Source organism: Sipha flava, unplaced genomic scaffold (assembly GCF_003268045.1).
Source record: "Sipha flava isolate LNK unplaced genomic scaffold, YSA_version1 49_pilon_pilon, whole genome shotgun sequence".
Taxonomy (NCBI): domain Eukaryota; kingdom Metazoa; phylum Arthropoda; class Insecta; order Hemiptera; family Aphididae; genus Sipha; species Sipha flava.
The window spans coordinates 473,374-493,909 of NW_020273360.1; the positions used below are offsets into that span (position 1 = coordinate 473,374).

At 25.7% G+C, this 20,536-nt stretch overlaps 2 protein-coding genes across 3 annotated transcripts; both read left to right on the forward strand.

Annotated features, from left to right (window-relative positions):
• Positions 1–7,032: 7,032 nt before the first annotated feature.
• On the forward strand, positions 7,033–10,750 carry LOC112690322 (D-aminoacyl-tRNA deacylase). Its single transcript, XM_025564305.1, has 4 exons — positions 7,033–7,232; positions 8,978–9,068; positions 9,601–9,833; positions 10,494–10,750. The coding sequence occupies exons 1-4, from the start codon at positions 7,190–7,192 to the stop codon at positions 10,619–10,621; spliced, it is 495 nt and encodes a 164-aa protein (XP_025420090.1). The 5' UTR covers positions 7,033–7,189; the 3' UTR covers positions 10,622–10,750.
• A 1,443-nt stretch (positions 10,751–12,193) lies between these two features.
• LOC112690345 (cyclin-dependent kinase 8) lies at positions 12,194–19,132 on the forward strand. 2 transcript variants are annotated; one of them, XM_025564346.1, is made up of 12 exons: positions 12,194–12,309; positions 12,447–12,664; positions 12,895–12,970; positions 13,041–13,151; positions 13,290–13,430; positions 13,489–13,678; positions 14,579–14,693; positions 14,972–15,070; positions 15,160–15,232; positions 15,291–15,388; positions 15,443–15,536; positions 18,445–19,132. In XM_025564346.1, the coding sequence occupies exons 2-12, from the start codon at positions 12,537–12,539 to the stop codon at positions 18,913–18,915; spliced, it is 1,596 nt and encodes a 531-aa protein (XP_025420131.1). In that variant the 5' UTR covers positions 12,194–12,309; positions 12,447–12,536; the 3' UTR covers positions 18,916–19,132. The 2 variants fall into 2 exon arrangements, with proteins under 2 accessions (XP_025420131.1, XP_025420132.1); XM_025564347.1 differs by having other exon boundaries at positions 12,904–12,970.
• The last annotated feature ends 1,404 nt before the right edge of the window (positions 19,133–20,536 follow it).

A 20,536-nucleotide genomic window follows, 5' to 3' on the forward strand; every position in this document is an offset into this window, starting at 1 on the left:
CACTGATAATAGGTATAATACAGAGAGTACGGTATAACCTACGATTTATAGTTTAATGATCGCCGAATCAGTATTCAGCACATTTCACCAATAGCATTTGATTCGAACAGTTTTCTTTAATAAAATAAGGAATATAGGGAATATATGGCCTAGTTTATGTACGAGGAGTGGATGTTTTGGATGTTTTAAGTTTTAGATGTTCAATGTATAAACGATGCTCATATCTAAACCGATTGCATTTTAGTTAATACATTTTACAAGTGATAAAAAAAAAAACCTAACCAGTAAAATAAAAATTGAACAGTCTTATTATGTAAAAACGTCGCTGTGATCGAATAAAAAAAGTTGTAGTATAAATGTTGTTCTAAATATAATGTTGCACTCCGACGTACGGTGGTCTACCACCGAAAAGTGTATACAATATTGCTACAACGTAAAACCGTGTATTATGTTATGTGTTCACCGTTGAGTATAATATTGTATAATATAAACTTTTCTGGGATATCCTCCGTCCTCAGGAGTACAGGCTTAGAAGTAATGCAGGGTACAATGTACAAAGGATTAAAGAAATCGTTATTATTAGTATACGCTACATGCATTAAATGTACATTTACAAAGGAATATTTTTATTTCACTTTAAGTACACAAAATAATAAATAATATACAAGTACTTACTACTATACATTTCATGTATATGGAACACGCACAAATACCATATTATTTTATGTTATGCTTAATCCCTATGAAAAAATTTACTTATTAAATTTAAATGATAGGTGAGTGCGTGTGTTTGTAGTAAATACCTATTCTCGTTTCTTGTATGTACGTACCTATACGTTTACAACTAAGTATTCGTTATTAGTTATTACTGGAGTGCAGATTTTGAAAGCATTTGATTTTTGATGTGAAAACATTAATGTTTAGATTTTTCCTTTTAGGAAGTGATAATTTTCGAGCGTTACCTTTTTCGCGTAACGCTCGATACCTATATATTATTAAAAGGTAGGACAACTTTTATGACAATTATCCCCGAAGTTCTGCTTAACCTTTTTGCATAGTTTTTTTTTTTTAAATGTGAGTACTTTTTGTAGAGTCAGACGGTGACACTTTATGGTTTTTTTTTATTGCTCTAAAATGAAGCTATGTAAGGTATAATTAGCTATAATTAGCTATATTCGATTCTACTTAGAATAAAATACACGACATGATATTTTGTTTTTTGTTTTTTTGCGTTTTTTGTATATTAATTTTTGTTTTCGATATTTTGGGTACCTTTTTTTCAAAAAGTATTCTAAATAAACGTATCTGGAATGTTAATATTTATTTTTACATTATATAATGTGTTCCAAATCTTGTTCAATCATTTATTGACAACCTTTCCTCGTGTGTTCAGTTTGTCACGTACCGTATGATATATAGTTGATTAATTTATCTTGAAACGACAATAAACCCTAAAATATGCTTTTGCTCTGGAAATTATCTACTCAGAATTACAGTTTAGTTTTCGTTATATCACCGCATAGTCATTTACAAAATACCAAAAATTATTAATTTTTTTTTAAACCCCATTTTTAATGATTTATATAAAGTTTTTTTTAAAAACTTATACTGCCTTATTACTTTTTTTTTAGTGATTTTACTTTAGTTTTCTAATGTTCTAAAAGCCATACTCTAGTTATTACCATATCGTATATTCGCATCCATAATGATTTTAAACTGTTAAATTATCTGCTTACTGAAACTTGTAAAGGGTTTAATATTTATGCATTTGAATGATAATTTTTAATCATTAGTCATAATTATTAATTGGATACGACGAAATTTCTATAATAGTATTATCTTATAATTATATGACCAGCGCTCATAAGAAAAAAAATAAACGCCTTAAATAAAAAATATAAGAGCTTTATACTTTTAATAGTTTGAATTTTAGTTATAATATTAAAAAATCAACTTTTTTTTATTATTCAACTGAATCAACAATTTATTAATAATGCAGATTTTAAAAAAAAATTATCACTTATACTAATTATTAAACAATTTGATAAAGTTAAAATTATTACTATATATAACAAATTTATAATTTAAACAATGTAGCAATTTATTAGTTTAAATTATAAAGAATATATTATACTACCTATATAATATTATATAGATAGAAATTATTATATGACTGTATTCGTTAATTTAAATTTTACACCAACATTGAAATTGTCATTATTAATAGCATTGTTAATTATTATTGTTGTTATCATGCTCATTTTTATCATTATTTTTTATCACTGTAAAAATATGCACTACAATATTGCACTTAATTTCAGACAAGTTTTCGCCTGGAAGATTTTGGAAGGAAAGTTTTCTTGCGCAAACTTTCAATCAACGAATTTCCGCTAGACGAACTACTTTCATGTTCTGAATCGCTCGTTTGATAGACTCGTTAATATCTTATTCGGCTTTTTTTCAGCTTTTTTCAACATCATATTTATTTAGCTACACGTTACTTGTTCTGTATCGCTATACCCAAGAATCCCAACATTTATTTTTTCTATATAATAAAATGAGGCAATTGTGAACGGACATAAGTGTAGTATCGCTTTTTATCTTATGTTCTGATTAATTTTCGTCATCTCCATGCTATAAGATATATCAAATTAAATCCTATTCTCATTGCACTATTCTGCATGCTGTACATCGTTAATTAATCTATATATCAGAGCCGCATTTAGGGAGGGGCACTCTCGTAAAATATCATCGTCAATTCCTTCCACATTTAAAAAAAAACCCAAACAACTCATTTATTTCAATGTATACATTTGTATGCATTTTCCACTTATATTGATTGAAAATAAAATATTAGACACGTTTGTTTTCCAGTCAATCATAATTCGTAAATCGAACTCGACAACGACGACAACTATGACCACGAGATTTAAAAGGGAGAGATATAACAAAAACAATTGCTTGGTAGTGTGTAAGTAAATTATTTGAAATTATTAATATCAAATTTAATAATCTGATGGTTATAAACTATAATACACACATAGAGATATATATGAAATACAATACACACAATTTTATGTTAGTGTAACGAAAATAAAAATGCATAGGTCCGAACGCTAAATAATAATAATATGGTTTTACTAACATATGCTAAACGCCAACAGACGAAATAACTCAGTGGTTTAATATATTATAATATAACTATTATAATTATAATATTATAATATTATATAATTGTTATTAATATTTTTCAATAATAAATTAATAATTTTTCCTAAAAATTAGTTTATACATTAGAAAATTTCAAAATTTTTATTGACGCCGTCAAAAAATTGCAGTCCCTAAAATTTTTCCGCCCGGGGCAACTGCCCCCTTTGCCACCTCCTTAACCTGGCACTGTATGTATATATATATACATACTGTAATATTGTATCCTTCATGGTTTTGGAAATAGGAAATTGTCAACATCCCATAAATAATCATCTAACTGTATTATTATTAAATCTAATACACCCATGTCTAATATATTAAACAACGGCGGACTACAGACAATTTGATTACCCCGTCGCTGAAAAAGTCCAAACGTTGCATATCCCGAGGGGTTACTTTATCGTCAATATTTCAAAATAACAAGTAACCTAGTTATGGTTGTATGAAATGTATATCAAAAATTTTAACTTAAATTTATCTCAATTTATATACGGCTTTATCTGTTCTGTATAGTGTAAGTATAATTAGGGTTGGCGCTGCAAATATTAGCGACCTACCTATACGAAGCCATGTATTTGCGTCCCACCTCTCTCATTATTCAATTACAATTGTTTTTTAGGTATAAATTTATGAATAACATTATTTAAAAATATTACCCTATACTATCAATGTCGAAATATTACGATAATGTATTACCAACCAACAGGGGTGGATCTAGGATTTTTATATAGTGGGTGCTAGTTTGCATATAATGGTCCTTATAAGGTACTTATAAGTTAATACTTGTAGTTATGATAAAAAAAAAAATTTAAGCTTAATCAGCTAGAAAAATCGGTTTTGCAATGTGAATTTGTTTTGGATATTACATAAACGGTAACTGGACGTTCCCCCCACTCGGGAATCTTAATGGTATTGGACGTTTCTCTCCCCCCAGACTGAGATGTTCCCTCCTCCTGACTCAATATATATTTTTTATCACTGCCCAAACATAAAACAATTTTTTATTTAAATTTTCAATTATATTTATATATTAATTTAATAATTTATGCATTTATTTATTTGCATTGTATATTATTATTGTTTAATATTTATTTTTTTTTGTCCGGGAGGAAATTGTCCCATTTAGGGGGAAAACGTCCTAGATTATACATAAATAGTTTGAAATAGATAAATTTTATTTTTTTTTTAAATATGTAGGTTGTAGGTACATAATACAATGTATGAATTTTAAAATTTGTTAAAATTTATAATCAAGACTTACCAGTCCTCTAAATTTTCAATAATTAATAATACGAGGAACGGTGAGTGCTTCAGCACTCTAAGAAACCCCCTTAAATCCGCCCCTGCTAACCAACGAATATTTTACACGGAGTTATAATGAAGTGTTTTTGGTGAATCAATGTCACAAAGGTTTTTATTTAATCTTAATACTAAACAGTAGCGTATTTATGAGGGGGGTGCTGGGGGTTTCCACCCCCATCAAAATATTTGAAAACGTCAAATTTTATAAATATCAGTAAAATAATAATTTTAGTTTGTTTTTTCAATAAAGTATTAAAGTATAACGAAAAAAAAAAGTATATATACAAAAAAAATATTACTATCGTTAATAATTAAATTGTAATCAAATAATAACTTGAAATAGTGAAAACAATAAAATCACGAAAACTTCAGTATCTAGGACATGTTATGCGACATCCAGAAAAATATAATTTACTACAATTAATAATTCAGGGTAAAATAGTAGGAAAAAAGAGCCGTGAAAGACCTCAAATTTCTTGGTTGGACAACCTCCGAAAATGGTTCAATACATCAACAATATCTTTATTCAGAACAGCCATTAATAAAGATAAAATTACTAACATGATTGCCAACGTTCGTTAACGAATATGGCACTCGAAGAAGAAGAAATCAAATAATAATGATAACAATCGATCACACGGTACTCACAGACACACGGTAATAAATAATCTGATGTGGGGAAATTATCGGTCGATATGTCGATGTCTTTGTCATGCTATCGAGATTTAGACTTTTAAACCGATGAAGTTATTGATGATTTGGCAAATAAAAAACGAAAACTAGAATTTATAATATAATTTGTAATTTTTTTTTTACAGTAGTTGGTCAATAGTTTATATTTCAATAAGATAATAAAAAAGCTAACAATAAGTTGATAAAGAAAATTTTATACTAATTTATAAAATTATTTCACTATTAGGTATGACACTCTTCCCAAAAAAAAGTTTCTAAATACGCCACAGGTACTAAATATTTAAATATATTAAATTATAGCTGACACAATATTTATGATTGTGATGAACGTAGCAATTTTTCTGATCGAAATCGAATACTTAGATACAAAAACAAAAAAATACTCATCGTGGTAAAATCAATACATAATTGGTAAAAAAAAATATTTTTTATTTTGGAATCGCAATAGTGCGGAAAAGTTATAATTTGGTATTCTAAATGAGAGAAAAATAATTAAAAAAAAAATTTATTTTACAAAATAAAAGTTTATTTTTTCAGTTCTCGCACCGAGTTTGAATAAAACAAGTGTTATAGGCTATCATGTATAAATAGAAAACGTATGTGATTATGTAACACAATATTATATGTATTGCGTAAGCCAGCATATTGTTATATTTAACTAATTGATCGCAGGGTCGCATTTAGGGAGAGGCACTGTCTATAATTGCCCCGGGCGACAGTTTTTTGGGGGCACCAATATTTTGCAGTCAGAAATTTGCTCACTTGTGAATTATTGAACTTTTAAAATTATTTTGAAATTATTATTTTTTTTGTTTTTAATAACAGTATTATAAATTAATGTTAATTTATTATGCTTTTTTGAATTTAAACAACTATGAACTATGAATGTATTTATAGCAATATAGCTATTAGCGATCCAGAATATTATTAATATACCTAATGTTAGTGCCCAAATTTGTTGTGATAATATCAATAACCATAAGTTATTTATAATAATACAGCGTATTATGTTATCGCGTGCTGTGTGAAGTGGTGTGCCTACTACACAAAAATAGCATTTTAGAATATCTAAATAGTTTATGAGGATTTATCTCCTATATTTTCCGTAAGTAGGCCCCTTAGAGGGGTATCAATTTTTTTTTGCGCTTGAGCACAAAATGTTTAAATGCGGAATTGATTGGTCTTGAGCCGAGTAATAATTGGAAGGTGCATCAAATGTTAATCTATAATCCTTGAATAGGAACAAGGCCTATGGCTGGATATTGCTAAAACAACAAGTCCTATGACGTCATATAAAAGGAATATAAAAGGATGGCGGAAACGACCACAAATCAGATGAGTTCTAGTCACGGAACTGCAAGCAACGTCACTCAGTATCAGCATTTTGTTAAACACTTTGAATTGTAAAATAAACGAATTAAATATATTAAAAGTTAAAGTCTCATGTCTAATTAATTAAAAATAAACACATCTTCGACTGCACAATTTGAAATCAAGCCGGTGGCACGTAACACGGGCAAAAATTAAAAAAATTTACAACTTCATAAAAATTAAAAAATTTTTATTTTTAAAATGTATTGGTCATTAAATAACAGTATGAGGATCTATGGTCATAAATGTATAAATATACTGCGCTGAATAAATTAAAAATAAAAGTAGGTAATTGGAAAAATGTTATACTCGTATTCGAATATCAAATTTGCATAAGCTTTTGTCGTCACCGAATATTTGGGATTTGATAAGAACACATGTATTAATATATGTTGTTATCATGTTACGTTCACACGTCACACGTGCTCTATTATCACATGTGTTCTATCACATAATGTTCAATTTAATCTGTACTATGGTATAATGTATTTAACAAAATCTTATTTTTCTAACTGTTGTTTGATTATTTGTTATTCGTAAGCTTATTGTCAAACCTATGATCGTTTATTTACCTAAAAATTATTAAAGAAAACCTGAAATTTAGAAAAGCATTATGAAGGTAGTCGTACAACGTGTTTTGAGAGCAAAAGTTTCTGGTAAACATCTATACATACGTTTTATTTAGACAATTTTATAATCAGATATCATTCTTTACATTTTTACACTAATTCTCAACAGCTATATCGTTGTTTTAGTCTATAGCTTCTAATAGTTCTGTAAATAGTATACTAGAATCATGTAAATAAAACACCTTAATAAGTTTAATATTTGAAATCTATATCTGCATATTAAAATCGATAACGTATTATTTTTAATTATTGATTAATTTATTCATATGTGTAATAAGTAAAATGTAAATTTTAAAATCATATGTAAATATTTTAATAAAAAGATATATTTTATTCAATATTGTATAGTTATTTTTTTTATTTATTTCTTTATTTCTTATTGTTTTTCTTATAGTCATACCAATAGTTTTAAATGGTAAAAATAATATAATTTTTCTTTAAAAAGTTTTTTAGAAATAACTTTATATTTTAAAATTGTCAAAATAATTTCTGTGTTTCTGTTATAAATGGTGAAAATTCTTGATATAGTTTTTGTTTTAGATGTGCACTATGATTTTTAATAACATATTTGAATATAATCAATCACAATTAGTGTCTATAACATTTTTTCAGGATTAAAAATTTATGATTGAGATGAGTTCATTCACAAATCATAATACCTTCAATTTTTTTTTGTGATGAATCTTAAGTTATTCTTTATTTTGGTTTACTATTGCATTGGTACTTAGTACTATACAATATATTTTTTTAATATCTACCATTGATTATAAATTTAGTATAAATTAATATTTATAATCAATGATATTTATATACAAAAGTATATGTTTTTACTTTTTAGAAAATAATTATGGACTTATAGTTCTATTTTACAACATTTTAATTTCACAATAAAATATTGAAATTCAAAAGTTACTTAGTTTGTTATTTAGTGATATTCTAGAATAGAAAGTTGGCTACTGTATTAAACTTATTAACTTGTAATATAAATGGATTTTTAAATGACAGTTTATACAGCCATTTTATGGTATCATAGATTTGAATTGTTGAATTAAACATACATTAATTTTCAATTCAATAAGATTACATAATATAATATATTATATTTAGCTTAAATTTTTATATTATTGTCGTTGATTGAATAAGATTGTTTTATAGAGATATTTACGTATTAAATTTAAATTTTTTTTTAAACTATTGAAATTACTGTGTATATATATATATATATATATATATATATATATATATATATATATATATATATATATATATATATACATATATTAAAATACATGAATTATGTCTGTTTGAATACTTAGTATTAGTAATATTAATAAATGCATTATTATTATTAGTGTTATGAATTAAATTTGTATTGAATTTATAACTTATATTTTAGGTTTTGGAAAATGTATACCTCTAAACCACTCACCTTATTTTTATGATACTGGTTATCATATTTCTATTATCTAATTTATTTAATGAATAAAGTATCTTAAGTGCTTCCGTGCTTAGTAGTATTGTATACTCATGGATTATTATAGATATATTGCTAAAATGTTCTATAATCAAGAGTTATTGAAAATGTATTTATGTAAACACATTGTTTTGAATTAATATAATTATAAAATATTTGTGTTTTTGTATAATGATCAATTGATGTGTAGATCTCATAAGGGGTATTTTTTTATTATTAGTGAACAATCTGAGAAATTAATTAATATGTATAATTTATTGAAATAAATTGTCTGAAAATGGTTTTTTTATAATTTTAGTGGATGGACATGAAATAAATTCAATCGCCAAAGGCTTATGTTTGTTGGTTGGTTTGCAAAAAACTGATGAGAAAAATGATATTGATGCTATGTAATATAATTAACTAATATTCAATAAACTTTTATTTTCATAACAAATTATATATATGATAATTTTATTATTATTATAAATTGTTTTTCGTGTATGACCTACATCAGATACTTTGTTAATAACAGTCACATTAATTTTCAAACTATCTTTCAAGTTATAAAAATCAATTTCTTTAATTTTTATTTTTTTATTTTCTAAAAGAGATTTCTCTAGCTACCTATATTATAATTTTATATCAACTTAATGTAATTACCATTATTATTTTAATATTTTCATACAACGAGTTACTGCTAATTTATAATATTTATGTTTATAATTCATTTTTTACAAATATTGAAACTCGTTTGTTTTTGGCATTTGAAACACTTAACCAAGTAAATTAAGTAAAATTAACAACAAGTGAATACCAAGTGGAAATATTTTTCTAAACATTTTTTTTTTTTAATTCATATTAAAAATGTGGGAAGAACAATTTATTTTTGTCAATTGTGATGTTAATGGTCTGTAATATTATAAATCTATATTATTATAGGGTGCAGAAGATATTAAAGTTGCGACTTTTTGATCATGATGAAAAAAAATGGCATTGTAATGTAACTGAAATGAATTATGAAATACTTTCAATTAGTCAGTTTACACTGTGTTATAAGCTTAAAGGTAACAAATTAGATTTTCATATGACCATGCCTGGGAATCTAGCCTTAAAAAATTACCAATATTTTTTGGATACTTTGCGTAGACATTACAATGAAAATAAAATTAAAGGTATAAGTATAGTTATTTATTTTTTATATAAAAAGTTTAAAGATAATGAATTCAATTGTATGACTATTTATTTAAAAATTAACACTTCATTAATGCTTAAGAGTTTAATTTATGAAATAAAACTTTAAAAAATAAGGGATAAATTATTATTTAATTAATTTCACTATCGTTAAAAATATTAGGACACATATTTTAAATAGAAATTGTACTTGTTTCTGCCATACCGTTAAATATTATAGTCTTAAATCAAATATTATTTGAATCTCATGTGATATTGTCTTATTCTACACATTCATGATAACTCAAGATAATAGGAATTTCCCTTGACATTGATAGAACATATATTTTACTCATATTAATTCAAATATCCACTATATTGAAATGTTCTAGCGTTATAACATAGTATTTTAAAATTAGTAGAATTTATAACTATTTAAAATCATTGTGAATAATATATAAAATAACCATCTAATTATTCATATTGTTTCTTTTAGAAAGTATATTTTTTCTGTGTATTTGTTTATGTGACTATAACACAAATACCCATCTATTTTCCTTATTATATTGTTTAATTTAATTTCTAATTTCTATTACAATAGTCATAACTTTTTCTTAAATGTTTTATGTTATCCTTACATTTACAATTACTATGCATTTTAGATGGAGCATTTGGCGAAAAAATGGAAGTTGAAATCGTAAATGACGGACCAGTGACTGTGCAATTGGAATTTCCTAATCCTGGAAAAAATGTTTTAGAAAAATTAGACAAGGATAATGGAGTTGATTGAATGTAATTTAAAAATATTTATTTTTATCTGTTAAATTTGAGCTACTATGGTGGCCACATATATCGGCTTAACTCCAACAAGCTTACCAACGCTTAGGTGTTCTCTTCCCAATAATAAATAGGAAATCAACTATTAGTAAAAAATGCTCACTTATTATATATAAGCAAGTACTGAGACTCTTAATCTTTACACATGTCCTTTATGGGGCAGTTGCGGTAAAAGTCACTTAAACAAAATAAAAATTTTCCAAAACAAAATACTTCGCATAATAACAGATGTTCCTTGGTTTGTACGCAACCAAGCACTGCATAATGACTTGAAAATCCCCACCTATTGACAAACACATAAACTACATAGCAAGCAGATTCTTTCACTCACTTATGAAATCATATGGTGCAATGAATTATGACTTAAAAGTAAGTCCTTTAAATATTCGCTATCTCAAGAGAGGAAGACCCCACGACCGCAAAGAGCGACATCCACGATCAGTCACTGTCTAATTGGATACATCATGCTAGATAAACACCTAAATTAAACTTATTACTAATAAATTTATTATCATATTATTATATTGCAATTATTTTAAAGAAAAAAGAAAAATTGTAAAAAAAAAAAAATTTGTAAAAAAATTGTACATTATCAATAGGCTTAGATAGCTACGTAACTAGGAATACCTTAATCTAATAATAATATTAAAAAAAAAATAAAAAAAAATTAGCTACTATTTTTATTAAAAATAGCTTTATTAATAAGTACCTATTTTTAGGTATTTATTTTTGTATTTATTTTTCACAAATTGTGTGTAAAAATATGCTATTAAGTGTTAATAAAAATTAATTTTATCGTGAACCACTGTTGCTATGAAGCTTGAATGTTAAAGATTTAAGTCTCTAAATAAGTCAGATATTAAATACTTCCAGCGCAAAACAAATTATTCTTAAGATAATAATTATAGAGGTTTTGGTTTTTACTCTCTGGTTTCATATGTAACTATAGACATTGTATATGTTCGGTTCTGTACAGCTCTTAATTGGGTCGTGAGACTTGGATTTTAGTATCCATCGATTGTCTGTTTTTTTTACAGCCCATTGCCCAAGACGAAAGAAACGTGACTTTGTAATTATGTGAATTTGAATAGAATTATGCTCATGTGAGCTTCTGAGTTGTGCATTTGTAATGTGAGGGTATAAGCAATGGCAGACTTGGCAAAATTAAAGAAGGGGGACTTTGTTTACTTTATAGAAATAGCGTCCCCAAGACTTATGCGTTATAATTTTAACATTATAATAGTAGGGGGGTGCTAACATTTTTGAAAATTAGTCGGGGTACTCCGTCCCTTTGCGTCCCCCTCAATTCAAGCACTGGCTCTAAGTCGAAACGAATATGCAATGTTAACTGGTCATTTCATGCACAATCGGTGCTTAAAGTTTATTTTAACTTGCGTTCAAATTTAATTTTGCTGTTTTGTTTTTCATTTTAATTTTATTAAATTGTCCATTTTAATACGTCAGTACGTTGCCTACACTGATCCGGTTTCTGTTATCAGTGCAAGTTTTGTTTACGTTTCAGTTGTTAAAAGAATCACTATATTTAAAATAAAAAATAACCATTTGTATATTCTACAAATTTTAAACTGATCGTACAACTATTAATATCTTGAATTATATGAAATTATAAGATTTTAATTGGTAAGTTGGTTTTTGTAACGGATGCAATGGTAATATTGTCTGTGTTTGGAATGACTTTGTTAAAAAAATAAAAAACTAACTTGTCCGTTTGACCATAACTTTAATAATTATAAAATAATTTTTGTTGGTATTCATAGGTCAATCGCTAAATATATTTGTGTTCCGCATGTGCCTTACAGTATTTAATGAAAACGTACTAAATCAATTTTTTGGAAGGTAGCAGTTCAATGGATTACGAATTCAAAATTAAGACAGGTAATGAAAGAGCTAAAGTTGAAGAACTTTTCGACTACGAAGGATGTAAAGTTGGAAGAGGTACTTATGGTCATGTTTATAAAGCAAGAAGAAAAGATGGGTGTGTATATTTTAAATAATAATAATTTTAATAAATTATTATATTATAATTTTGAAAAATGTACCTATTTGATAATGTTATAACAACACAAATGATTATCCAAAGTTTAATTGTATATTTTAATAGATATTTGATATTTTATTGGTTAGATCATGAATATGTAGTGTATTTTTATCATTTTAAAATTTACACTTTTTTTATGGTTATTGAATATCCTATCCTTTTTCTAGGGACAATAGTAAGGACTTTGCATTGAAACAAATTGAAGGTACTGGATTATCAATGTCAGCATGTCGTGAAATCGCTGTATGTATTTAAATATAATTACTGATTAAACCATAGTAAATGTATTTCAAAATAATATGTTATATTCTAGTTATTACGTGAGTTGAAACATCCAAATGTAATTAATCTAATTAGAGTATTTTTATCACACAATGATAGAAAAGTGTGGTTACTTTTTGACTATGCAGAACATGATCTTTGGGTAAGGTTAACTTGAATAATGAAAATTAATATTTATTTTATTGGTTATAAATAATTGTATTGATTTTTAGTAATTTTATTTTTATAAAAGTAACTAATGTTATTGAATATTGTCATTAATTATTTTATTTTGTTATAGCATATTATTAAATTTCATAGAGCAGCTAAAGCTAATAAAAAACCAGTCATGGTTCCTAAAGGAATGGTGAAGTCATTACTGTTTCAGATCCTAGATGGAATACATTATTTACATTCTAATTGGGTGTTACATAGAGATTTGGTAAAAATGAAAAAGTTTTGATTATGTTTTTAACTAATATTTCTGGTTTTATTTTTAGAAACCAGCAAATATTTTAGTGATGGGTGAAGGTCCTGAAAGAGGACGAGTTAAAATAGCTGATATGGGGTTTGCTCGGCTTTTCAATGCTCCATTAAAACCACTTGCTGACCTTGATCCAGTTGTGGTCACTTTTTGGTATCGTGCACCTGAACTTTTATTAGGTGCAAGACATTATACAAAGGCTATTGGTAATTAAAAAGTTGCATAAATCTTAACTGTTATTTTTTGTTTGAAATTATTTTGTAATTGGCGAATAAACATAAAATTTAATTTAAAATTAGTTAAATAAGCATGTTTATTCTATTTCTATTTGGCTTATATTTAATTTTTGAAGTCAAAAGTACTGATATAGTAAGAATGAAATCTCGAAATATTGCTGTTTTGATTCAATTTTATAATCATGTATGTGTTTATATATTTAATATTATATATTTTATCAAGATTAAAAAAAACAAAAAAAAAAATAGTTTCTTTAGGTACTATTTTATCAAATATTAATTTTAATTTTAAAATCTTTATTATTGAAATATTTTTTCATTTGTAAATTATAAAAGTTAATTTTAAAATGTTAACATAATTAATACCTATTTGTTTCATTATTTAAAAATGTATTTATAAATGAATGAGTATCATAATTGAATCGGTTATTTCGAAAAGGCCATTTTTTCACACATTTTCAAAACTAGTTTTATATGATAGATGTTTTTAACCAATAATAATGCATATTTTTTGCGATATCGTCATATCATAGTTGGTTTTATATAAGGGACTTAAATAATTTAACAATTTTTCAATTTTTGTCTAAATTTAATTTTCATCTCTAAAAACAGTTTTTCACGTTTCCTAACAATTTTTATTTCATGGAGATATAGTTTTTTCGAAATGACCGATTCAATTGTAATATTCTACTAATTATAATGACCAAGTATTAAGTATATTTATAATTGATTGAAGATGTTTAAATATTTCTAATAATATCCATATAAATAAAGTCTTATCAAGAGTATATTGTTATTATTTAATAGAAATAACCGCTAAATAATTTTATTTTTGTACACTAATAATGGTATATGTTAAATATAATTTAGACATTTGGGCAATTGGATGTATATTTGCTGAATTGTTAACATCTGAACCTATTTTTCATTGTCGTCAAGAAGATATCAAAACAAGTAATCCATATCATCATGATCAATTAGATAGGTGAGGAATAACTAAATAAAAAAAATATTTAATTTTAAAAATAATAATGATAATAATTTTTTATTATATTTCATAATAACTGTGTTGAATTAGTAGGAAATAAAATATTAGTACATGAGCTGTATATTATGTAGCTATTGATTTACCTTTCAAACATTATCTGGGCCTAAAATATTTTTACAAAACTAAATATGTCTATAATAACTAACAAAAATTTTTTTTGTATCAAAGTTCAATTTTTAGAAATATGTATAATATTACTATAATCTTTGTTACAGAATTTTTAATGTAATGGGTTTTCCTCAAGAGAAAGATTGGGAGGATATAAAAAAGATGCCTGAACATCAAACTTTAATGAAAGATTTCAAAAGATCAAAGTAATAATAATATTAAATAAAATTATAATATTATTTTGAAAAATAAGACTGAATTATTTAAGAAAAAAAATAATTTTAAATTATTCTAGTTATTCAAATTGTTCTTTGGTGAAATATATGGACAGACATAAAGTAAAACCAGATAGCAAAGCATTCCATTTGGTATGAGTAAAATAAAATATTGTAATTTGAAATTCAATAAATTATATGGATTTTATAGTTACAAAAACTGTTGCTGATGGATCCTAACAAAAGAATTACTTCAGAACAGGCTAAACAAGATTCATATTTCCAAGAAGATCCTACACCCACTTCTGAGTATTATTTTAATCAATTTAAAGTGTGACATAATTTAAAGGCAATATTTTTCAGTGTTTTTGCTGGTTGTCCAATTCCATATCCAAAAAGAGAATTTCTAACTGATGATGATCAAGATGATAAAGATAAACGTCAGCAAGCAACAAATGTATGTTTTTTTAATGATATCTATAATATAAAAAATTGTGTTTGTGTGTGTTTTTATCAAAGCTTAGTTACAACAAATATTTTTATTTTGAAGATTTATATAAATTATATTTATGTATTATATTTTTTCAACTCCAAAAGTATTACAATTTTTAATATTTGAAAGTCAAAAATTGTATAATATATTAACAGGGCATAAAAAATACATACCTATTTAATTAGCTTCTCACTTATGTTAATAGCAATATTTCATCCTATAGAACTAAAAAAAGTAGAATGTTGATAAATATTTTGTATGTTCCTGATGGAATGTATGTAATGTTGGAGAATTTAAAATAAAATTTAAAAAAGTCTGTTATATATACAGTATATTATGGATATTTATGTATATATATAAATAAATGAAATGTTCTTTTTTATTTATGCAATAATAATTAAAACATGAAATTATAAATGTATTTTAGGAATGAAAGGTAAATATATAATAGTTAATTTTTTAAAAACCAGTACTTTTTATTGTTAAAATGTATGTAATTAGGATTAAATTTATTTCATGGTGTTTTAAATATAAAATTTTCAATGCATGACATACTCTTTAACTTTTCTATTGCTTTATAAAATGTATTTCTTTTAACAAATGAAATATTTATAAATGAGTATAATAATTGAACTTGTATGCTCTTCAAAAATGTATGAACTAAATATTTTTTAATTAGATTTTTACCTTGTATTGTGGACATTACTTAATCGATAGTTCTTAAACACATTTATAATAAGAAAAATATATTACCTATATTTGATAGTAATGCTCAGGAATGCAGTAATCGCTTAACCAGTAATGCTTATGTTAATAGTTTGCATAATTGGCATTGCTTTAGTTACACTTTGATAGAGGTAACACTTAAAGATAATAATTATTATGCGTTAAAATATTGCTATATTTAATATGCCGGTAACTAAAAAGTACATTTTAATGTAAAATTCTTGATTTATATTTTAATATTTATTTTCAATATCATTATAAAAAAAAAAATTAAATTAAAAATTATTTATTGGTTTAAACTTGTAAATTAATATATAAATAAATAAAAAAATAGTTAATATATAAAAATAAATAAATAAAAACTTAGCTTGGAGTATTATTATATTTGTAAAGTACGACCAGTTTTGAATTAAAAATTCATCGTCACAAAGTCAATTCATTTATTTAAATGATTAATTTTTAATTCGAAACTGGTCGTACTTTACAAATATAATAATACTTCAGGCTAAGCATAAATTTTTTTATTTATGTATCTATATCATTGTTATTATTTATAAAGGTTTTATGTAGCTTACATTATTTCAAATGTATGTAGTGTTTAATAAGTTTATATGTATTTTTCATTATGTTTGATGTTTTATATAATAATGTTTTTATATTTTTGTGTAATCTTTATCAATAGATTAGATTTTAAATTATATTATTCAAAATATTAACCAAAAGCATTCAAAGAGTAGAACATTTTTTTATATTTGCAGTATGATTAATGAAAACTTGAAATTTAATATTTGATTAAATTCTTCTTCTCAAATTTAAAATACAAAAAATATACAATTTTATTTTTATATCGATTTATTTTACATTTTATATTTACTCGAAAAATAAATTATATACATTTTTAAATTTTATGAATATTTCTGGAAGCTTCATTTTTTAACATTTATTATTAAATTAATAATTTTGGACTTGTAGAAAATCTATAATTTTTTACTCTAATATAGGAGTTCATTAATATTTGATAATTTATTACAATTTAATCAAATAATATTATAACTGAAAATATAGAAGCTGTACATATTTTAAAATATAAATATAATGTAATGAGTGATTCAATTTTTAAATGAAATATTTCCTTATTTTTATATATGATAATTGCATCAAAATAACTATTTAATATTAATTATAATAATTTAGGGCTTTTGTTATAAAATCTAGTACACCAAAGGTAATAATGTACCACTTTATCTGATATTTAAAAAATTTATTTTATTTTTATCACATTTTCCTATAAAATTTTAGATACTTATTTAAAAAAAAAAAAACATATTCCATTGCCTTAGTTAATAAGGCTAGTTATATATTTATCAATTATTTTTAAAAATAGTCCTGAGACACAAATACAACACCTTTGTATCACGCTAATATTGTTCTGGTCAGTGGCGGATTCAGGGGAGAGGCCTCCTGTCAATTTTCTATTGACAATTTTTTTTATGTTATTACAAGTATCGTTTAAATAGAAAATACAATAAATAAGAATGATACTACTTATAAGTATAATAATTATTTAAATTTAAACTAGATAGATATGTTTGCTAAAAAACATAAATGAAGACTTCAACTCGACCTATAAGACTATAAAGTATGAGAATCTATGAAGATATTTTTATTTATTAATGACTATATACATGAATAATAATTTGCCTATAGATATAAATTATTATTTTCGTGTGTGATATGTAATCAACATTATATTAAATATATTACGAATTTTGTTTAAAAATAAGATTATCTACTATTAATTATGATTAAAAAATCATTATACAATTTATATGTACCCCCCCCCCCCCCATCAAAATATTCAAAATCTGCCTCTGATTCTGGCTAATGAGATTATAAATTTTTAATTTGTTCTGTTTAGCAAAAAATATTTTTAACAACTCGAAATTGAATAAATAATAAAATGAATAATGAAAATGAATGGATAATGAAAAAAATAAAAATAAAATAATGACATTTTGTCAAATATTTGAAATATTGAGATGTATGTGGTATAGAATATTTCAGTGACATTTTACTTTTTACATGATTAATATTTTATTATTGTTTTTACTGCATGTAAATGTATATATTTTATTGTATTGGTTAGGGTGCACACTCTGATCAAGCTGGCAGTCATCACAGTCATCAACAACAACATGCTGCTAATCAAAAACGAATGCGTATGAATGGACTTGGTCAACATCCTAGTGTTAATCCTGGAACAGTTATGTCACAAAATGTTCAACAGCAACAACAACAGCAACAGCAACAGCAACAGCAACAACAACAACAACAACAACAACAACAGCAGCAGCAACAACAAGTTCAACAACAACAAGTTCAACAGCAACAACAACCACAACTCTCACAACAACAACAACAACAACAAAACTCACAACAACAACAACAACAACAACACCAACAACAACAGCAGCAGCAGCAGCAGCAGCAGCAACAACAACAACCACAGCAACAGCACCAACAAGACTTCCATCATGTGCCTCAGCATCAACAGCAAATGATGTATTCTCAAGGTAATCCTAATGGACCGGGCCCAAATTATTCACAAAGGTTTTAATTTTTGATTTTTTTCTTTTTTGACTGACGAATTTTTCTATCAATACCTTTGTGCGGTATATTTTATAAATGTTTAGAACTAAGTTGAATACTATACGATTCTACTAATTGTCACGACTAAGGAATTTGTTCAAATAATTAGGTTGAATTTCTCTGCCTGTTAAGTTGAGATTGTACTGTGTTATTTTCTTAATAAAAATAACTATTATAGCATTCAATTAGTCGTTAAATTATTTGTCTTCACACGCTTATAAATTAACCATTTTTATTCTCGTTTATTTAATATGATTTAATATACTCATTGAAGTATATTTATTATTATTATTATTATTGTATTGGATCGAAGTATAAAGATATTTTAAATAGTCGTGTCAAATATTATTGTTATAATTCTCGGTACAAGCGCACGGTTGAGTTATTGTTTAGTTACATTTCTCAGGCTTTGTATTTGAAAATTAATTATTAATTTTCACTCGGTACATGATAAATTCGTATTTTATAGGACCAGAGAGGTTTTCAATGAACATTGATGTACATGAATAATAAACGTCACGTGTTAATCGTCAGCGTTTATAGCGTTGGTACGGGAGTATGAAAATATATTCTTACGGGCGAGATTTCCCACTGCAATTCCCTGTGAACATGGTATTGCGTCAACTAGAATCATTATAATATCTCAAGGAGTATAATATAGTCGTATTAATTTGACGACGATGGACGAAGTACATATTACATACCTGTCCGGTTCTCACGACACGTTAATTTTCAAAAGAAAAAAGTTAAAAATCGTTTCTCTTTTTTTCATTCCATTAATTGCATATTAATGATAAAAAAAAATAATAAAGCGAAAAAATCGTTTTAGCGCTCGGCTGATTTGTCACCTATTATATTGCGCGTTATATACCAAAGCGTCGAGTATTTCCTGTATCCCTTCCAACCACCATCGGAGCGGTCTTGAGCGATCCATCCGATTTGGAATAACGACGTGCTCGGATGTATGGTTTTCCGGTGTTGGCAAGCGCAGCACACTACTTACCTATACACAAAAACTTTTATGAGATCGTATGTGTGTGTGTGAGCGTAATGGGTGGGTGTGTTTATATAACAATAATAGGCGAGTGTGCGTGTGTGCGCGTTCAGCGGTTACAACAATGTACACGTTTTGGCATCCAAACGTATTTGCGGTAGGTATAATATTACTCGCTACAGTGACGGAAAGTACCATCGTATAGTTAAATATTATGTAAATATCTACTCTCTCGGTTAGATATGTTAGACGATCTGTGTAAGATACTCGATGCCAAATTATCGCATAGAGTTAGCATCGTCTTTTACTTTTTTACCACCGTTTGACAAACTGTTTGGCTATTAATATTTGTATGCACTATACATATTTCTTTCTAGCAAACGTGTTTCAAGAAGCCCGAATAATTGATTTCCATTTGTCCAAATGCGCCCTTTTGAAAACGGCTCACGGCTCGAAGAACGCATACGGTTTACATCACCTCCTCCTAAATAGGTCTCAACTTATGTACATTATACACCACCACGTACTGCTGCAAGTACGTGATGAACAATAATGTGTGTATGTGTGTATATTTGTTTTATATAAATGACGAGTA